The sequence below is a fragment of the Microtus oregoni genome, unplaced genomic scaffold, assembly GCF_018167655.1.
Source record: "Microtus oregoni isolate MIOR12 unplaced genomic scaffold, Mior012 000172F_ref0000184, whole genome shotgun sequence".
NCBI lineage: Eukaryota > Metazoa > Chordata > Mammalia > Rodentia > Cricetidae > Microtus > Microtus oregoni.
In genome coordinates, this window is record NW_024544828.1 from 476579 (window position 1) to 496086 (window position 19508).

The 19508-nt window shown below is 45.3% G+C and overlaps 1 protein-coding gene across 1 annotated transcript in view; it reads left to right on the plus strand.

Annotated features, from left to right (window-relative positions):
* The first annotated feature begins 425 nt into the window (after positions 1 to 425).
* The window catches only part of LOC121445291 (SH3 domain and tetratricopeptide repeat-containing protein 2), a 57709-nt gene continuing 38626 nt past the window's right edge, over positions 426 to 19508 (plus strand). The window contains exons 1-6 of the mRNA XM_041647346.1: positions 426 to 484; positions 8156 to 8254; positions 12527 to 12654; positions 15371 to 15476; positions 17387 to 17530; positions 18563 to 18761. Of these exons, the coding sequence (XP_041503280.1) occupies positions 433 to 484; positions 8156 to 8254; positions 12527 to 12654; positions 15371 to 15476; positions 17387 to 17530; positions 18563 to 18761 (728 nt within the window). The 5' untranslated portion in view covers positions 426 to 432. The remainder of the gene's footprint in view (positions 485 to 8155; positions 8255 to 12526; positions 12655 to 15370; positions 15477 to 17386; positions 17531 to 18562; positions 18762 to 19508) is intronic.

Sequence of the window (19508 nt, forward strand, 5' to 3'; positions counted from 1 at the left end):
GCTGGCAGGGGAGTCTGTGGGCCTAGACCATCTGGGAGCGAGCAAGAACGACACCCTTGATTCCCAGGATGCTCTTTGCCCTCCTCTGCCCTGGCCACCCTCACAAGACCCGAACTGTGTCTGGATCCTAGAATGCGAGGAATGTGCCACAGCCTGATAGGCGTGAAGCAATCTGTCGAAAGGCAGGGAGGAGCTGCTCCCCAGGCCAAGGCCTGACAGCAAGGACTATCTGGCCTGCAGGCTGAGTGGCCCCTCCCACCTTCCCTGGCCTCCCCACTGCAGGCCGGATATCAAAGGCTGTATTGTGCATTGAGCAGCCTTGGTCCCTCGCGTGCCAGGGAGGAGGCGGGAGGAGGGCCTCCGATGGGAGGCTCCCAAGTTTCTTCTGACTGGCGTTCCCAGGGGCCTTGGCCCAGGGAGGATGGTGCACACATGGGTGGCTGCTTCTGTATCCCTGGGGAGCGGAGTCTGCCCTGGGGCCCAGGTGAGTTTCCTAAGGGGATCTGGCCTGGGTCTTAAGCGAGAGTGCTGGTCCAGGGAAGTTGGTGTTTTGGAGAAACTCTCCTTCCAAAGATTGGGAGATGGCTGTACTTTCTGGCTGCCTGCCTCTCATCCCCTTCTAGTTTGGTGTTTCCCATTCTGGGTGCAAAAAGGCAATGAAGTCTGGGAAATTCTGCTTTACCTGAGAAGTAGGTCCTGTGCCGGGTCTGCGCTTTGTGAACAGGGAGTGAGGGCTGCTCTTGGCAGCCACTCCTAGTGTGTGACTAAGCCCTTCCTTCCTTTCTTCCCAAGATTCCCTAGGACAGGAAGAAGGCTCCACAGTGAGTTCCTCTGTGGCCTATGAACGATCATAAATTTGTTTGGGGTCACTCAGCGCTATTTTCATCAGGGCTTCTGCTGCAGAGGAAGCAGGGCTGTTTCCTTTCTCTTACCTACGACGGTGGCCCAGCCTATGGAGTCGAGGTCATGGAAAGTTATGCTAAGAAGCTGTCCAGCAATCTGGACACAAGGTGACCAGTCTTCCTGGTTTGCTTGAGACTGAGGGCATTCTTGGGATGTGGTCAGCTCTATAACCCAGATCTCCACGGCGAACCAGGGCAGTTGGTCATACTGCTGAGGAACTCCTGCAGCTTTGCATAGCTCAGCAGCTGAAGGAAGCCCTGTGGTCACACTGTAGGATGTCCATCCGGATCGATTGTGGCTCTAGGGGAAAAGGGCGGGGTTGGGCTGGGGGAGGACTCACTTGGGAGATGGAGGGACACTGCTCTATAGCATCGGTCTGCACCTTTATTAGGGTCACGTTTCTTTCTGGAGAGCTACCATGGTTCTGGTGAGCACCACCATGGTTCTGGTGAGCACCACTATGGTTCTGGTGAGCACCAAGGTTCTAGTGAGCACCACCATGGTTCTGGTGAGCACCAAGGTTCTAGTGAGCACCACCAAGGTTCTGGTCACCATGGTTCTGGTGAGCATAGCTGGGAGGTTCTGCTAGCTAAGGGCTTTTCCTCTGAATTATTGCTTTCTTCTATGGTCTGTGACTTTGGCTCCAAAAAAGACTTGAGATTTTTAAAGCAAACCCCAAGTAAGCCATAAGTCCTGGCCTACACATTTTGACACTTATAGCAAGGACTTCTTCCTAGACAAGGGACACCATGAACCCCACCCAAAACTATACATAGACAAACTCCAAATACCACAAAAGGCAGTGACATATTTTGTTTCTCCAAATTTCTGGGGGTTCAAGTCTATACATTCAAAATAGAAAACAGTCCAGCACACGGTTATTCACGCCTAATAGATGTCAGGCCTTGTTACTATTTCTGTGGCCCTCAAATATCACATTCTCTGGGGTCCATGGGATCCTCTAGAAAGTCTGAGGCCCCTGACACTGACCCTAGCTTCAGTGGGAGGAACTCGGCTGCTGTTTGATGGGGTTCCATTTGGGACGAGTTCAGTGGTGCGAAACTCGGACTGATACCGAAGGCATCCTTTTTTTTTTTTTTTTTTTTTTTTTTTTTTTTTTTTTTTTTGGTTTTTTCGAGACAGGGTTTCTCTGTGGTTTTGGAGCCTGTCCTGGAACTAGCTCTTGTAGACCAGGCTGGTCTCGAACTCACAGAGATCCGCCTGCCCTTGCCTCCCAAGTGCTGGGATTAAAGGCGTGCGCCACCACTGCTCGGCTCCGAAGGCATCCTTGAAGTTTGATGACATTGTCGTCCCTCAGTTTCGCCCTTTTGCTTTTTTTTTTTTTTCCCAGCACAGCCCCTGGCAGCCCCTGGATTTACTGTTTCTCCAGGAGCCAGCTTACTATTTATTCTGCCGCAGCCTTCCAGTCATTCTTCCTGTATTGTTCTCCACCCACCAGCCTTTTCCTGAGGGAAGTCGCTAGGGATGCATCTGAGGCCAGATGGTGTAAATATTTCCATCCGAGCCTCCCGGTGTATCCTAGGGAAATGTCACAGAGTCTGAGACCCTTCTCTGGACAACAACTTTTTCACGACCTTAGGGAAGTCTCTGGGACCTTCGGGTAGCAGTTATCTGACTGTGGGCTGCATTGAGTGGTGGGAGGGATTAGATTGGACAGTGTGTCTCATAGATGTGACTCTCTGTGTTGGCTGGCTCTTCTGCTGTTAGCTAATAAGGGCCACACCTCTTCTCTAATTTACTATTCTCTACCGGAGAGAGGTCTGTGTTCTAGTTTCTTTGGTGGCTGTTGCTATTGGGTCTGTATACGTGGGAGTTAACAATGAAGACCAAACCATGTGTCCTTGTGTATAGGGGAGGCAAGGGAGAAGGTTTGAGATGATGTAGGACCCTGGGTGGCTGCCCAGGTTTGCCATGGTGTAGCAGTAATGGAAGCTGGCTTGGGCTGCCTCCGCAAGCTCTGTTCCTCTGCAGAAGAAGGCTCTGTAGACCCTTCCTGCAGCTCCTCTGGTTGAGTCTTCTGCTTTCTACAGAATTCTTCCACTAGCATGTGGTGAGAGGGAGGGTCCTGGCCAGTTGCCAGGCCTCTGACTCCTCCCTTTTGGGTCTCTTGTTCTTAATCACCAACAAGTGCCCACTTCAGATCACAAAGGAAGTCATGGCAGAAACGCCTAACTCTTGTCCCGTATCCCCAACACCCCTTTGTAGAGATTTGGCAGAAATTCTTACATAGAAGATGGAGAGGAGAATTTTTTTTGTAGACACCATCGCTCTCTTTTCAGCCTTTCTATTAAGACCAACTCACTGATAGAATTACACGAGGAGGGGAGCGCACACAGCAATCAACAGGACACCGCTCTGAATTTGAACACAGTGATGACACACAGTGTTGGAATAATGAGTTCCATCCACTTTATCATTTTGTGCCATCAGGACTGCTTCTTTTCTTTCTCCTTTTGAATAAATAAAAAAGTTGCATCCACAGTTAGGATCCCCTGGATGGCTCCTTCCAATCTGACTCCCACAACTCACTCAGCAAAACCAATCACTTTTGTGAATTCTGTGGGTTTTTTTTCCCCTCTTCCATCTCCACACACACTCCGTCACTGCAAAGAACAGTTTACAGTTTTCAACATCAACAAAATGCTATTGTTATGCAGATTGCTTGCCGACCCCGCTGCTACTTTGCACTCTGAGATACATCCATATAGATGGATGTAACTATAGTTAAGAGTCTGTGTTTTCTTCCAGCAAGGAGATGTGGGCTTAGCTCACCAAAACTGCTGATGGCGTGTCTTCTGGGTCAAACGAAAAAACATGGGTGAAGTAATAAAGAACATGCAAGTGAGCCTTCAAGGTCGATTTTCTTGAAGTTTTGGAGAGAGGGTTGGAGCAGAGAAGCTAGGAGAAGGGGGCGGGGCTTCACTTCCAGCAAGTGTCTGTGTTGGGATGCTCTCCTTATCAGAGACCTTTTGACCTTAGAATTCCAAGGTCAGCTACTATAGTAGAAATAACCAAGTCTGTCCCCAGGGATTTGGATGACCTCTGTTAAGTTATTGTGTAACTTTGGTAAACTCACCACTCATTTCTATGCCTAAACTGCCCAACATTCATTTTTTTTGTGATGTTTCTTTCCCCCTCATATTTAGCGTCAGTCTTTTGGCAGGTCAGGGGTCCTTCTCTCTCTCTTACTTTAAGGCACAGTGTTGTTCACTCCGCTCTCTTACTTCTCACTGATAAAATTACAGTCCAGTCTCCCACTCCCTCCCCTGACTTTCTAATGGCCTTCCAGCTGGCCTGAACCTTCCGGTTCCTTCTGTGTCCCTCCTGGGCTTCTCCTAGCAAAGCGATCACTTTGATTGAGCCCCTGCACTGCTGAGAATGTCCCATAGCTCCCCATCCGTTCCACCTCTGCCTGCCACAAAGTGCTCCTCTCTCCTGACCCTGCTCCATTTACCAAGCTTGGCCACTCACCTGCCCAGCACGTGCAGGTTGACTTTTGCTACCATATACGCATACGAAGCTCATCGCTACCCTGCATGCTTGTTTCTTACAGATTAAAAGAGCTTTAAAGATGTTCATTTTATTTTATGTATTTTGCTTGCATGTGTGTATGTGTACTACACGCACGCTTGGTGCCTGGGGAGGTCAGAAGAAGGAATTGGGTCCCCCGGAACTGGAGTTACAAATGGTTGTGACCCACTGTGTGGGTGCTAGGAATAAAACGAGTATGTTCAACTGAGAAACCATCTCTCCAGTGACCCCTTGAAGGTTTCTCATGTACTTTCTTGTATACTCTAGGTTCAAGTTCTTTGATGACTGTCTGCAGTGCTAATGTTTTCTTTTACTCTGCCAGCTGTGCAGCACTCTTTCACTTACACCTTTTGATTAGCACAAATTCTTGAATTTAATGCATTATAGTCTATGCATTATTATTATTATTGATGTGGGGAGAAGAATAGCTCTTTTCCAATCCTGCTTAGAAAACCATTAACAGCTTAAATTATACAGATAGTCAGCCGTAGTTTCTGCAAGATCATTTTTAGAGACATCTTTTAAAATGTCCCATCCTCCCTACCTCTGGGGCTGGCGAGCAAACACTGGGGCTCACGTTCCAAACCTCACATCTCCTTTTCAGGCCATGAAATCTGTGTTCCACATCAGGGGCATTGCCTTTGACTTTCCTTCCTGAAGGAAGGCTCACTTCACAGGGGGCTGCCGTCAGATCTTTTTCTGTGCAAGGACACAAAGAGTGACCGGGTAGGCTGGGCTGTGGTGACTGAACAGCTTGTACTTCCCTGGGACAGTGGCCACTCACCTCTGTTGATTGTTTGAGAATGAAAGCCCTGGGTGATAAATCTTCCAGTTTTCAAAATAAAGACAAGAATTTTGGGGTAAATAAAACATTTTGACTTCCAAATGGCATTAAGCAGTTAAAACTAAAAGTTCATTCTAAAGGGGGGGGGGGAGAAGATGTTTGTGGGTTTACTTTGTGGTTAAGTTTGTCATAAGATAAAAGAGCAGCCACCACATGGTACATGCTTCTTGGGCCAGTGATGGGAACACCATTTAGAAACGCTAGAAACGCAAAACCTTAGGGTTCAGCTCTGAGCAGAATACCCAGGAACAATCCAATTAGGTGCCCACTGCATATAAAAAGTATAGATGGAAGTTTCTGTCCTGCCCTGTTTCATAGCCATTCAGTCCCAAATAAACACTCAGAGGCTTATATTAATTATAAAGTATTTGGCCTATTAGTTCAGGATTATTATTAACTAGCTCTTACAACCTAAATTGACCTATAATTTTTATTTATGCTCCGCCATGTGGCTTGGTACCTTTACTCAGTAAGGAATTTTCACCTTGCTTCCTCTGTGTCTGACTGGCAACTCACCCTTTGCCTTTTCTTCTTCCCAGAATTCTTCTAGTCTGGTTGGCCTGCTTATATTTTCTGCTTGGCTACTAGCCAATCAGTGTTTTATTAAACTAATATGAGACAAATCTTTACAGTGTACAAGAGTATTATCCCACAACAAAGAAGAACTGATTTGTGCCTGAACTCTGCCTTAAACTGATGTGATCATATGGGAATTTAAAACAAAAGTACCCGTGACCCCTGTAGCTGCCCTGTAGATCACAAAAGTAAGAATCCATATTGATGAAGCCTAAGCATCAATATATTTATGTATGTTTAACATATAGATTTAATATACACATACATTACAACATATACACACGTAATGCGCATATGTATGTATGTATGTATGTATGAAATATTAAACCTAGCCTGGATGACCCAAATAAATAGCCAGGGTTCAGAAGTTCTGATCTGGTCAACCCCTTCTTTCATAACTGGAGAAATTAAAGACCCCAGAAATGGACAGGTCAAATGCCTTGTCCAAAGTCGTCTGCCCAGTCCATGGAGAGGTCTCATGATTTCCAGCTAGTGCCCCACCCCTCAGTTACTTCTGACTCCTGGGGGCAGAACTGTCGAATGATTCTGATGGCCTCATCTCATTTCTGCCAGATTGCCTACAAACGCTAGCTTTCAGCCCTGAGCAGTTCGCAGGGTTTTCTGCACAGAGACCTGGCACTTCCTTCTGCCTACTCAAGCGGAAATCCATTTTGTTCCTACTGCCCATCAACGGTGCTAACTGCTCCCACCATGAAGAAAGGTAGAGAGACCCCGGGGTCAAGGTGTCACCATAGAGGCCCACAGTGGAAAGGGACCAACCCGTTTGACGGCAGTATGAGGGCTAGAGTTTGGCACTAACTGAGGTGATTGTGACTGCTTGAGCCTTGTTGCATGCTTGGGCCGTGCCATTAAACTGCAGGTCCAGATGGCAAGACACAGTGGGCTTGGACATCTCTGACCTAAATTTTACAGGCAACTGTGAAGAGTAAATGACTTGGAAAGAGTAGTAGAAGTAGAAACAAGATTGTCCACCTTTCTACCCTGGGAGGAGCTTATGCTGCATGGTTCTGGTCCAGTGGTTTAGTTCTTGAGAATTTTTGTGGCTGAGAGGACAAAGTCCATCTGTCAAAATTAATGTGTTGAAGACTTGAGCTCCTCTGTATCTGGAAAATACTGTGAAAGAGGCCAGTCCTGGAGGGCTCTCCAACTTTTTGGGTTTTCCACTGAAGAAAGACCCGTCATAGGCTATGTATTCTCGGTGCTGTCCAAGCTCTGAGTGTGATTCATGGTACTATAGCACAAAAGAAGGACCCTGGGCTGTATGTGGCCCAGAGGTGGTGGCTGGACACACCTTTGCGTCTCTAGCAATGAGCGAATTTCTCTGCCCTTTCTACTTCCTTGTGCTTCTTAGCTGCACTCTCTGCTCCCTTTTCAACCTTAAACAATTAAAATACCACTCCTCCACTCCTCCAGCTTCACCCTGGTCGTCTCCACCCTGTGTTTCAATCTGCATTCCCCCTTTAACACCTCTCTCTCTCTCTCTCTCTCTCTCTCTCTCTCTCTCTCTCTGTCTGTCTTTCTCTCTCTGAGGTCAGAAGATAAGTTTCAGGATCAGTTCTTTCCTGGGGATTGAAATCAGGTTATCAGACTTGATGGACTTTGTCTACTGAGCCATCTTACCAATCTATCAGTCTTCCTTCTTTGAGCTCTGTTATGGCGGGAGTAGGGCTGCTTATGATGGAGCCCCGAACCTTGTTCATGTAAGGCAGGCACTCTTCTGACAGCTTCAGCCTACACCCTTTGCTCCATTTCAGTGGCCACAGGAACAGGAACTATTTTAAGGGATGGGAAGAGAGATTTTAGACAGGACCCTGTCTTGTGGACAGCTAGGTGGACCGCATGGGGAGCTACATCCGGTTCCTCAGCCATCTCTCTAACGGCACCATTCTTTCTCACTTGGCTCCAGTCCTCCCATGCCTACGCATTGACCTAGGCCTTGCTGCAGTTAGAGCCAGAATGATCTGCCTAGGCTCCACACACCTGGAGCACTGTCAGTGGACTGCACCCTGGAACTGGGTTTGACCTCTGGGTGGGAATATTTAATGAAATGGGTGCACCCAGACTGCTGCAGGATTGAGATAGCATACATGGCGGGTCTTTGATAACAGCTGGCTACAACGTAATTATAAGGCAATGGTGACAATAGTTTTCTTAAGGCCCTAGTCTTGGTTTTACCACTGGTACATGGTAGGACCCTCCAGTCCATACTTAGGACTTGCGTATACTCTTACAGCTGATCTTTTGCTTTATTCTCTGCAGATAAAGAAGTTCCTTCCAAGGATCCACCTGGATCAAGTGAGGACGCAGCCTCGCTTGAAAACAAGGGAAAATGTTTCCTGCCACAGAACATGACTCAAGGTATTGGAATCACAATGATAAGTTCAATTAAAAAAAATACCTTTGGGTATTTCAGAAGCTTCCTCATCTCTCCCTCTGTAGACCCCCATTCCTGTTGCCCTCGTTTCTTCTTACCTCCATGTGTATCTTTGTGAGTGTGTCTTTATCATCCTGTCACACACACAAACCTCCCAGACTGTTAGTTAAAGCTGTTTAGAATCCAGCATGTGTCAGGAACTCCATATATAATTTCTGGGTTAGAGAAACAGCTTATTTATTAGATTTATAAGGTGATATAGGGACAGGATTAAACTGAAAAAAAAGTGCATTCAACATGTGCATTTGTATGTATGCAGTACATAAATGTTTAGAAAATGTATGTCAGAGACACAGGTTGAGGAATGAGTATGTGGAGGACCCGTTTTTGTTCTATATAACGCTCACAGTCTCTTCATATTCGAGGCTCTGAGCAAATATTTCCGAAACAAATAAATAGTCAAATGAAGACCTGAGTGTATAGAATAAGATTGGCTGAGTAGAAGTATCTGAATGAATATTTTAGAAGCAGAAAATGATTTGGAAATCAATGTGACAGAAGATATCCATTTTCATTAATATCTCATAAGGTCCTCTTATGTCAGGCTCCGGTGAAACTCACAAAGAGAGAATTCTCATTAGAAAATGATAGCATTGAGATGAATCTTACAGCAGAAACCGGATGACGGGCATAGAGGACGTATGGTTTCTGTAGCACAGCTTCTGGTGAGCAGTAGCGGGGACCATTTTTTCTTTTTCTTTTTTATTTAGTATTTGAGACAGGGTCTCGTTATCTCTGGTTGTCCTGAAACTTGCTTTATAGATCAGGCTGGCCTCGAACTCACTGATATCCATCTGCCTCTACCTTCCTAGTGTTGTGATTAAAGGCGTGTGCCACCACGCTGGGCTTAGAAGTATCTGAATAGAGGGGACCATTTTGAGAGCAGATCCTGGTCAGGAGGTCTGTTACATGGTCCTCTTTTCACACAATCTCCTCTTTTTGGTGATACCCAAGTCCCTACCTTTCAAATGGGAAGGTGGGAAGCAGAATCTCAGAAGGGACAGCGACTCAACTGTCATTTACTATGTGACAAGGAAGAGGCTTGAACTCTTGTCGTTGGGGTTCTCCAAAGGACCAGAACTGATAGGATATAGAAAGGGGATTCACTAGAGGGTCTTATAGGCCATGGTCCAGCTAGTCCAACAATGACTATGCTAACACAATGTCCAAGAATCAAGTAATTGTTCAGTCTATGAGTCTGAAAGCCTCAGCTGGTCCGCAGTATACACTGGAATCCTGAAGAAGTAGGCTCTCATGCCAGCGAAGGGACAGACTTGCTGGTGAGAGCGAGGGCAAGCATGCAGAGAGCTAAAGTTTCCTTCGTCCGTGTCCTTTATACAGGATGCTGCCAGAGGTGTGGCTCTGATTTAAGGTGGAGTTTCCCACCTCAAAAGATCCAAATTCAAGGTGAATCTTCCCACGTCAGATGGTTCAATTAAGAAAAATTCCTCACAGGTGTCCCCAGCTGCTTAGGGTTTAGTTACCGACAGATGTAGTCGAGTTGCCAACGAAGTTGCCATCACTTCTGTCCTGTTTGTAACCATCACGGTCCACACTTTTCCAAAAATATACCTTCTCTTGTGACGGAAGATTTGTGGGAGAGTTACATTTTGGTATCTCTGAGTATGTAAATGGTGTAAATCGATATTGTATGATTATCAAACCAGGTTCTGTCTATTCGCCTTTGGAAATTGTGTCTAAATGCTAGTTTTTAATTAAATGTTTTAAATCATGTTTATTTATGTGTGTGTTTGTATGTGTGTGGGCACACACATCAGGACTCGGGAGTTGGTTCTCTTCCTTCCACTATGTGTGTCTCGGGATCACACTCAGGCCATCCGGCTTACAAGCGCCTTATCCACTGGGCCATCTCAGCAGTAAGGAGAAAAACCTTGCTCTTGGGTCATTCACCTGCTTGACATCTGTAAGCTTGGGCCGTCCCAGAAAACCCTTTGACTTTGCCTTTGGCTGCTCCAGAACCACACGGGAGCCAGCATATTGTCTTACTAGTGTGTGAAAGTTGATAATTTTCCAACGACTATCATTAGATGAAACCGAATCTCTAGGCTGAGCTTGCAGGAAGGTAGGTCATGGAGTGGAAGTGGGAGACTTGGTGCTAGCTTCTAATCTCGCTTTATGCAGGCCAATCCCAGACAGAATCAGTACATTCTTGGCCTGGCTTCCAGAAAGATTGAAATAGGACACAGCCTGCTGCAGTCTGCACTGGAGTGAACTGGACTGACTGCCCCGTGTGGTGATTTGGGGTATGACAGGATCCCACCTGCCCAGAGGTTCTGCTCTCAGTAGCAACTAAGATCTTAAGGGATGCTTTATTCAAATCAGGGTCTCTCCATTTTGTACACATGGGTTCACACATCATAAGAAGAGTCACACTGAGGGTACCACCAGTGAGCAGCAGTGATTTTGGAAGAGATCCTAAGAGGGAGTTTGCATTAGGTTTTGGAAGGCAGGAGAGATGGAGTTTAGCAGAACAGAAGCCAGCAGTATCAGCTATTGTCAAGTTTAATAGTATCAGCAGATGAGGACATTGGTGAGCAGAATTACTGGGGTATTGGGACTGAGGGATGGTCCAAAAGCTTCACATGTATTGGACATTTAATATGGACCAGGAACTAAGAAAAGAGGTACATGCATGGCTTGTTGGAAAGGTCCCTTTCAAAGCCCAGTCATAGGTTTTACCGAAACCATTTTTTTTTTCCTAACAGGACTATCAAGCATATAGAGGTGGTTAACTGCTCAGGGTGGCACGGGCTTGAGAGCAGAGCTAATCCCTGAACCTGAAGTTCTGAGAATCCTCCCTTGGCTTCTTGTTTGTGCTATCTTGGGGGGTTAGCATGAAGAAAGACGGCCAGATGGAGGCTGGGGAGAATGGATGGATAGGGAGAAAGACTTGGGTAAACTGGAGGGAACACGGATCAGAGAGGACCTGAGTGAAAGAAATGGCCTCTTACCTAGATGTAGGTCATTTGAATGTGTGCGGGAGCTGACCTGCAGCCGCAGACAATACTTTCAGCACCTCTGGGTTGCAAATGGGCCTTTTTCACGTGTGCATTCACGTGTGCCCTGTGGACTCCACCTGCAGGATAAGGGCCATCTCTATAACCTGGCTTAAGCCAAATTGGAATAAGGAGCCGGTTTCTGTGAATCCAGCCCAATGCTTCTATTTCTCCTTTTAGCATATTATTAACAAACTTGGTACTTCATATCTGAAGAAACCGTTTCTGAAAGGACAATTTGTGTAGCAAATTGTCCTTTGTAGCATCCTGTGTGGCCTCTTCACGTATTCAAATGCATATAACTGTTTCTTGATTCCATTGCATTTTCCTCCCTCCGTAGTTCTTTTCTCTATGAGAAGAAATCCCTGGCAGGCCAATTCTGTCCAAGCATCACTCATGGGAGCAGGAGCTAACCTTGTTCTTTGCTGTATGAGTGCATCTAAACAGACTTCCAGGAGGCTTCAAGGAGTGTTTGTTAAATGACTGTGAACTCTGAAGAAATCAAAGATTGACTCTCAGTGTCTCCCTGGTTGTCATAAGAAACGTTAGTCCTGGAGCATGAAAACCAGGTTGGGAAAATGTGCACAAACAACTCATAAGATAATGTTTATTACCTATTATGCATTTGTGTGTAGGGACTAGAGAGATGGCTCAGTGGTTAAGAGCACTGACTGCTCTTTTAGAGGACCCGGGTTCAATTCCCAGCACCTATATGGCAGCTTAAAACTGTTTGTAACTCCAAGATCTGACAGCTTCATGTAGACATATGCAGGCAAATACACACAAAATAAAAATAAATGAAAAAAGAAATATGTTTAATGAAAATAAATTTGTGCATAAATGCATTCCCTTTAGTTTGGATAATGTAGTCTTTGTTTGGGACATGCACACATCATCTGCTGGAAGAAATGTCCACCCTGGCTGGTTCTGTGTCAGCACCTGAGCAGAAGTGACCACTGTGCACCTCTCCAGAGCCCTGCTGACCCAGGGAGGACACTTGAAAAGGGACCATGGAGAATCCTTTAGCTTACTCTGATCTCTCATCAGCGGAGGATAGCAATTGGGGGCTCGTAGGCGAAACATTCTCTCCTTTCCTCTCGTTCACGGTGTGTGCAGCCTTGCCTCTCCACTATCGTCCAATGTGTGTGCAGCCTTGCATCTCTCTCTGTTCTCTTGCAGACCTGGTGCTCTCATTCTGTGTGAAGAGCCGCTCCAGGAGCTGTGTCAATGCGCCCTTGCAGGAGGCTGCACGGAGGCGACTCTGGGCCCTGGAGAATGAAGACCATGAAGTCTGTGCACTGTTTAAGGTGAGCTGGGTGGCTGGCTCTCGGATCTTGGGTTCCTAATAGCACGGACAAAGTACGTCCCCCCAAAACAGCTGGCTGCCGAACAGTAATGAGTGGCCTAAACCAGAGGAACCCTCCTCCTGGCCCCTGAATTTGGTCAAGTTACTTGCACTAATGCAGAATGGGGATGTTTATAGCAACCACCTCAGAAGTATACCTCCCCCATAACGTGCTACATTTGAATTTTGTTTTGTTACTAGGGTATAACATTCATGTATTTTCCCATTGTGATTTAAAATGCACAATTCACTTATCTTTGTTTCCAGAAGATTCTATCCCCATCCCTCCACATTCAATCTCTGTGCCACAAGTAACTATTCATTTTCTCCTTTTCCTTGGGTCCTGGTAAAGGTTGAACTTATTTCTTTTTTTTCTTCCAAAGCCAGAGTTTCTCTGAGTAGCCCTGGCTGTCCAGGATCTCACTCTGTAGACCAGACTGGCCTTGAACTCACAGAGATCCACCTGAGGTGTGTGCCACCATCACCTGGCAAGCACATATTTTATTTTTTTCTTTTCTTTCTTTCTCTCCCACCTTACCCCAAGACAAGTTTCTCTGTGTAATAGTCCTCGTTGTCCTGGAACTAGCTCTGTAGACCAGACTGGCTTCAAACTCACAGAGATCTGTCTGCTTCTGCCGCCTGAGTGCTGGGATTAAAGGCGTGTGCCACCATTGCCTGGCCAAGCACATATTTTTAAAGTAATAATATTGCCAATGAAAAAACCATAACTATAAATGTTGGGATGAGAGAAACAATGAAATAAATGGATTTTCATAGTAGATAAATGTTTAATAGTTAAGTTATATTTGATATTACAAAAGGTCTGATCAAAAAATGAGAATCAGAAATAAAGAGAACTTGTTTCTGTCAGTGGTGGGGAAAGAAAGCATTGCTTTACATGATAAACTAATATGTCTTATTATTTTTATTTCCTCCTTAATCTGTTACAAATTGAAAGAAGAAAAGCACTGTGGTTGTCATGTAAGAGTGACAGTGGCAGTTTTTTAGGAGAAAGCAAGGTTATGCCTGTAGAGAAAGCAGGTACATGGTCATGGTACCTGTTCCATAATTAATAGCTAAAAGTTAAAAGGAAACGTGTTTTCCTGTGTGTGATCATGGTGCATGCGCATGTGCGTGCATGCGTATGTGTGTGTATGCACATGTGCATATACGCATATGTGTGAGGATGCGCATGCACCATGCAGGTCACCGTGCTTGCGCATTCAAGGAGGCTGGAGGGGGACATTAGGTGTCCTGCTCTGTCACTTTTCTCTCTCTTCCTTTGAGATGGAGTTTCACTCACACCAGGCTGATGGCCAGCAAGCCTCAGCATTCCTCCAGTCTCTGCCCCAACCAACCTCTCAGTACTGGGGTTACAGGTGTGGGGATGACACCTGGCTTTTCTTACATGGGTGATGTCACCTAAACTCATGTCCTTATGCTTGAGCAACAAGTGGTTTTACCTCCTGAGCCATTTCTCCTGCCCTGGGCTTCTAAATTTTATTTTATCCTATTTTAACCCCTGGAATTCAGGAAGTGAAGACACCTGCTGCCAATGGCTTTAATGAATTTCTCTTTGATTTAAATGGGCTTTAATGAATTTCCCTTTGATTCAAACCACCTTTGCTGTGGGCAGGAGCAGGGTTTGATGGCAAGAGCTATCCCTTAGATTATATCGTATTTGAGCTGAGTATGACCCTAGGGAATTTACCTCACCTCTCTGTGTCCTCATCTTTTTTGTTTACAAAACTGGAGTGATGCTATTAGCTTCATGATACTATTAATCATAACGTTTATACTTATTGCGTGTACATCTGAAAGAAAGTGCATCTGGTCCGTTAGGCGGGGTGACGCACTTCCTTGTCTTTATTTAAGAAGCGGTTAGATGTTACAAAAACCTGTTTTAGAGTGGATTAAATACCACTATTGCACTCTTTTCAGGTACTTATTGTGGTAGCTGAATGAAGTGTTGTGAAGATTGGCCTTACAAAGGTCTGACATTGAGCAAATTCACTATAAGGTTTTTTTTTTTTTTTTTTCCCAGCAGCTCTGCTTGTCCTCGAGGTCTATACCCACTTAGGACCTGTGGCCTCTGAGTCTCTGGTGTTGACAGGTTGCAGATTCCCACTGGGCTTGGGGCTCTTCTTTTGGATTCTCTTCCCTGCAGACTCCCTAAGGACCTGGTCTAGCAGTTTTTGACCCTGGAGTGGGATGGTCAGAGGGGAAGCAAGTGCCACGGGTTCAAGCCTACTTTGTTACATTTTAGACAGCAAGGAGGTCCCAGGCCTTTTCTTGTTCTTCTTATGCAAACAAATTGGCAAATATTTTTGGAGGTTGTTGGGTGGCTGCAGTTTTTGAATAGACGATGCATGTATTCTCCACCGGCAACTGTGCTTCTTAAAATCGTGTACAAGCAAGGATGTGCATAAAGATTTATCTATTGAGGTAGTTATCCCAGGGCTGTTTAGGGCAATAAGATTGTAAAATCATCCAAATGTGAAAGATTTGAAAGAATGGCATTCATCAGCAGTAAACATAATGTAGACCAGTCCTTGCCGTGAGAGATGGTTTACAGCATCCTGCTTAGTAGCCGCTCATCTGCTGGTGATTAATGCTGAGTCCTCACGTGACCTCCTTAAAGGATTCTTACCACAGGCTGACTTGTTGTTCTTGCTTAGGACCTCTCTGCAAGGCTGGTGAGCGTCCAGTCCCAGAAGGACCAGTTTCTCATCACCTTCAAGACCGTGGAAGAAATCTGGAAGTTTTCCACCTACCTGAACTTAGGTATGCTCTGGGTGGGTAGAGGAGAACATGCTTCTCAATCTAGCCAGCTCTTGAGCCTGACATCAGGGGACTGGTTGGTCTCTGAGAGTTAAAAGAGATGCAGCCCTGAGATGGATGGTTGGCCTTTTGAAATATCATAAAATCTCTAAAGCTAATTCTAAAATAAATATTAACTGTTACTCTAAAATGTCATGCGAAGAAACTTATTTTCCTATGTCCAGGTAGAGCTTTTTTTAAGAATTGCATAACTGGGCAACCCATTTGATGAGCTATTGAGTTGGAAGCAGTGAGATAGATGTTGAGTTCCTTAAAAAGAAAGACGAGTATTCCTGAGGAAGAGTGGGAAGCTGCTCAAAATACTAAAGCTTGAAGACACTTTGTCCTGTGTGTTTGTAAGAGTCAAAGAAAGAGATCGGAGACCCTAATGGGAAGTGGCCCCAGTCTTTAGAGTTTTCTAGAAAGTTAGAGATGTCAGGACACAGTGACATTGCCACTGTAGTGGGCAGTGTTTCATCCTCTGTCCCAGGACAAAAGACATCTGGCAGGAACTGATGGCTTCAAAGCCAAGTCACCTAATTGTCGAACATTTGCTGCCTTACAGAGAACACTGGGTTCCCTGCAGTTGTACCTAGAGGGCAATGCTGAGCTGGGCTAAGGGTTAAAGTGACCCTCAGCTGGAGGGAGAACCTTGTCTTATATTCATGGTGATTTTCCTGCTCTCTGGGATGGAGGGCCTGTGACCATTACAAATGGTCGGCATTGAGACTTTGTGGATCAGTTTGTTCAATCCCTGGAGTGTGTGGTGTTACAGACTCAGAAGTCCAGGCTCTAACTCAGACCTGCTAACTAGTCTCTGCATTTTTATCACACTCCTAGGTTGTGAACTTCCAAGTTTAAGAAGACTTTCATAGTAGACAATGAAGGTGGAGAATGGCAGGTTATTGTACTATAGGAATAGTGAAGAAGACTCAAAAGAAGCAAAATTTCAATATGAGTAATTCATGTTTAGAAGAATATTGACATAATAATAATTTCTTTTTACAATTTATATAGTTTTGAGTTCTCTTTCTCCCCCTCCTTTCTCTCTCTTTTTTCAATTCTGAGACTCAAACCCAGAGCTTTGCTCATGCTAGGTGAGTACTCTAACCACTGTCCCACATCCCCAGCCGTTTCTGCTTGTAAGAAGGCAGAGCATCCTAGGCTGTATGGGAGGGCAGAATCAGAGAAGATGGTGGAACGGGATTCTGACTCCGTGGGCTGTCACAGCCTCCGAAGCATCAGAGTACAGAAATTTGAGCTTCAGGTTAGAACTTGAAGGGGAGTCTAGGAACCCTCGGAGTTGGCACAGCAAACTGGAGGACTTCCATTGTTGATTTAGAAAAAATAACTGAGGGCCAATGAAATGGCTCAGTGGTGAAGACACATATCAGATAACCTGAGTTCTACCCAGAAACCCACACGGTGGAGAAAAACTGATTCTGCAAGCTGTTCTTTGGCCTCCACTCATGCACTGTGGTATACGAGTGTATTTGCTTATCCCCCACCCTCCCGCAGCGTGCGCGCACACACACTCACATACACACACACACACACACACACAAACACACACACACACACATACACAGATAGACAGACAGACAGAAAATTAATAAATGTAGAAAGATTTAAAAAAATAAATATGCACTTATAGAGACCATGAAATGCTTAGAATGGTAAACACGACTTAAACTCAACTTATATTTCCTAGCAGATGTTGAGAAGAATCAGTTCATTCTAGAAAGGTGTCTGTTTAGCACTCTGCTCCTCTTAAATGATGGGTCTGGGTCTGAGGCAGGATGGAACCTGCTTTGTCTTTGGCGGTCGCTCAGGGAAGAACTCCTCTTGTTCAGCTGTGTGGGTTTGACCTCTAGGCTACGTGTCCACATGTCTGGAACAGCTCTTCTTTGACCACAAGTACTGGCTCAACTGCAGGCTGGTGGATGACACAGAGATCCAAGTGTCTGTAGATGACAGTCACTTGGAGAACATATACCTGGGCCTCTTGCTGCAGGAAGGTGAGTCTGGCATAGGATTTGGGCTGGGAGCCTCATTGAGATGTTTGTTATTGGAGTCCCTCAGATAATTAAGATACCAAAAGAGGTAAAAAAAAATCTTTGAAAGATGAAAACATATATTAGCCAACCTATCTGTTGTAACAAAACTTCAAACATCCTTCTCAGCCTGGTCCCGGCGTCACAAAACAGTTGTGTTAGTTGGTCTCACTGATTCATATTCAGGCTGATTGGAGGTTTGGAGAGTGAGCTGCCAGGCTCTACCCAAGCTGGTAGAGTTCTTGGAGGTGGGGACCCTGGCATTGATTGGCATCTTAAAAATAAAGTTTCCCATGTAATTCTAATGATCTCCAGAATTGAGAGACGGTTCTATAAACACATGATGTAATTTGATTGTAAAGTCAATTTATAAATCTTGGAAATCCCAAACTATTTCATGAAATTCAATAGCAGAATGCCGAGAAGCCAGCTGAGGCACCCTATCTGACCTTTTCACAAGGGCAGACGCTGTCAGACTGGCAGTTGGTCAAGTCTGATCCCTTATTACATATCGAAAGCCAGATTGGTTCATGATAGTTTTACAAAAGCGATTCTCTTTCCAATCCCATTGCAAACCCCTTTGATGGAATCTGTGTTGTACCAATGCAAAGTTCATGCAGCTGTCACATCCATCTAAACTGATCTCCTTCCTCTTACTGTCTCTGAACAAAGCACAGGGTTGCAAAGACAGAGTTTAGTAAATGCACACATATTTCCAGGATGGGGGGTTTATTTCATCTCTCTTTTTTGAGGTAAAGCCCAAGTAAGCCGTATTCTCCCACATTGCTCAGATCTGTTAGTATCGATTTTAAGGGAACTTCCTGTCAGGGGTGTTTTTACTCCTCGGGATTACAGCTCAAGACCCTGTGCCTCCTCCTGGACAGTGGACTTTACTCAGGGGAAGAAAGTTGTCTGGGCTCTGCTTCTAAGTGGCACCTTATAGGAGGTTCCCCCATTTCCAGCTACTCCTTGGAAGGTTTTTCTCATTCTCTGCAGGCCACTTCTTCTGCAGAGCCACCTGCTCCGTGGCTCAGCCAGATGAGAAGGAAGGGGAATATTTGACGTTGTGCAAGAATGAGCTAATCTCCGTGCTCCCTGAAGGCGAATCTGAGTGGGAAAGCGTGTCTTTAGTGACGGGTCAGAGGGGCCTGGTGCCTGTGTCAGCCCTGGAGCCCCTGTCTGTCCCTTTCCATCAGTGAGTAGCTGCCCACTCCCTGGGGGAGGGTCCTGGAGCAGACCAAAGCTTGAGCAGAATAGAATAGATATCCTTTTAGCTACAGTATTCCTGGTGCCTGGAAGAGGACACAATTGGGGTGACTTTTTAATATCCTGTTTTTTTTTAATTGTATTATTTGATGCAAGTGGAAAAAACTCTAAGTTTTAGATGAACATAGTATATAGGATGAAATGTATGACCTCCATTGAAATGCTTTTCTGTTTTTAAATTTATTTTTATTTTATGTGCATTGGTGTCTTGCCTGCGGGCATGTCTGAGATGGTTCCAGATCCCCGGAAATTGAAGCTACATACAATTGTGAGCTGCCATGTGGGTGCTGGGAATTGAACCCAGGTCCTCTAGAAGAGCAGTGCGTGCTCTTAGCCACCGAGCCATCTCTCCAGCCTCTTGAAGTGCTTTTCAATGCACAGACTAAGGCACTTAAATCAGTGTCAGCTGAGGGTGTTATTATGAATTCTGCTCCCTAACCCTCCTCTGATTCTCTTGGTGTTGGACACAGAAGCTTCCATTTTAGATTATCTCCTCAGGCATGTTCTTCCCACTGGAGGATACGGTAAACTTGAGATTATAGAGCTATACCATTTTTTCGTATCTTACACATTCTACTTGATCCTGGCAGAACTGGCAGTGAGGATACTAAAGGTTGTGTGTAAGTCATTTAACTGACAGGAGAACTGCAGAGCTAGGAAACACCCCAAACTTTCA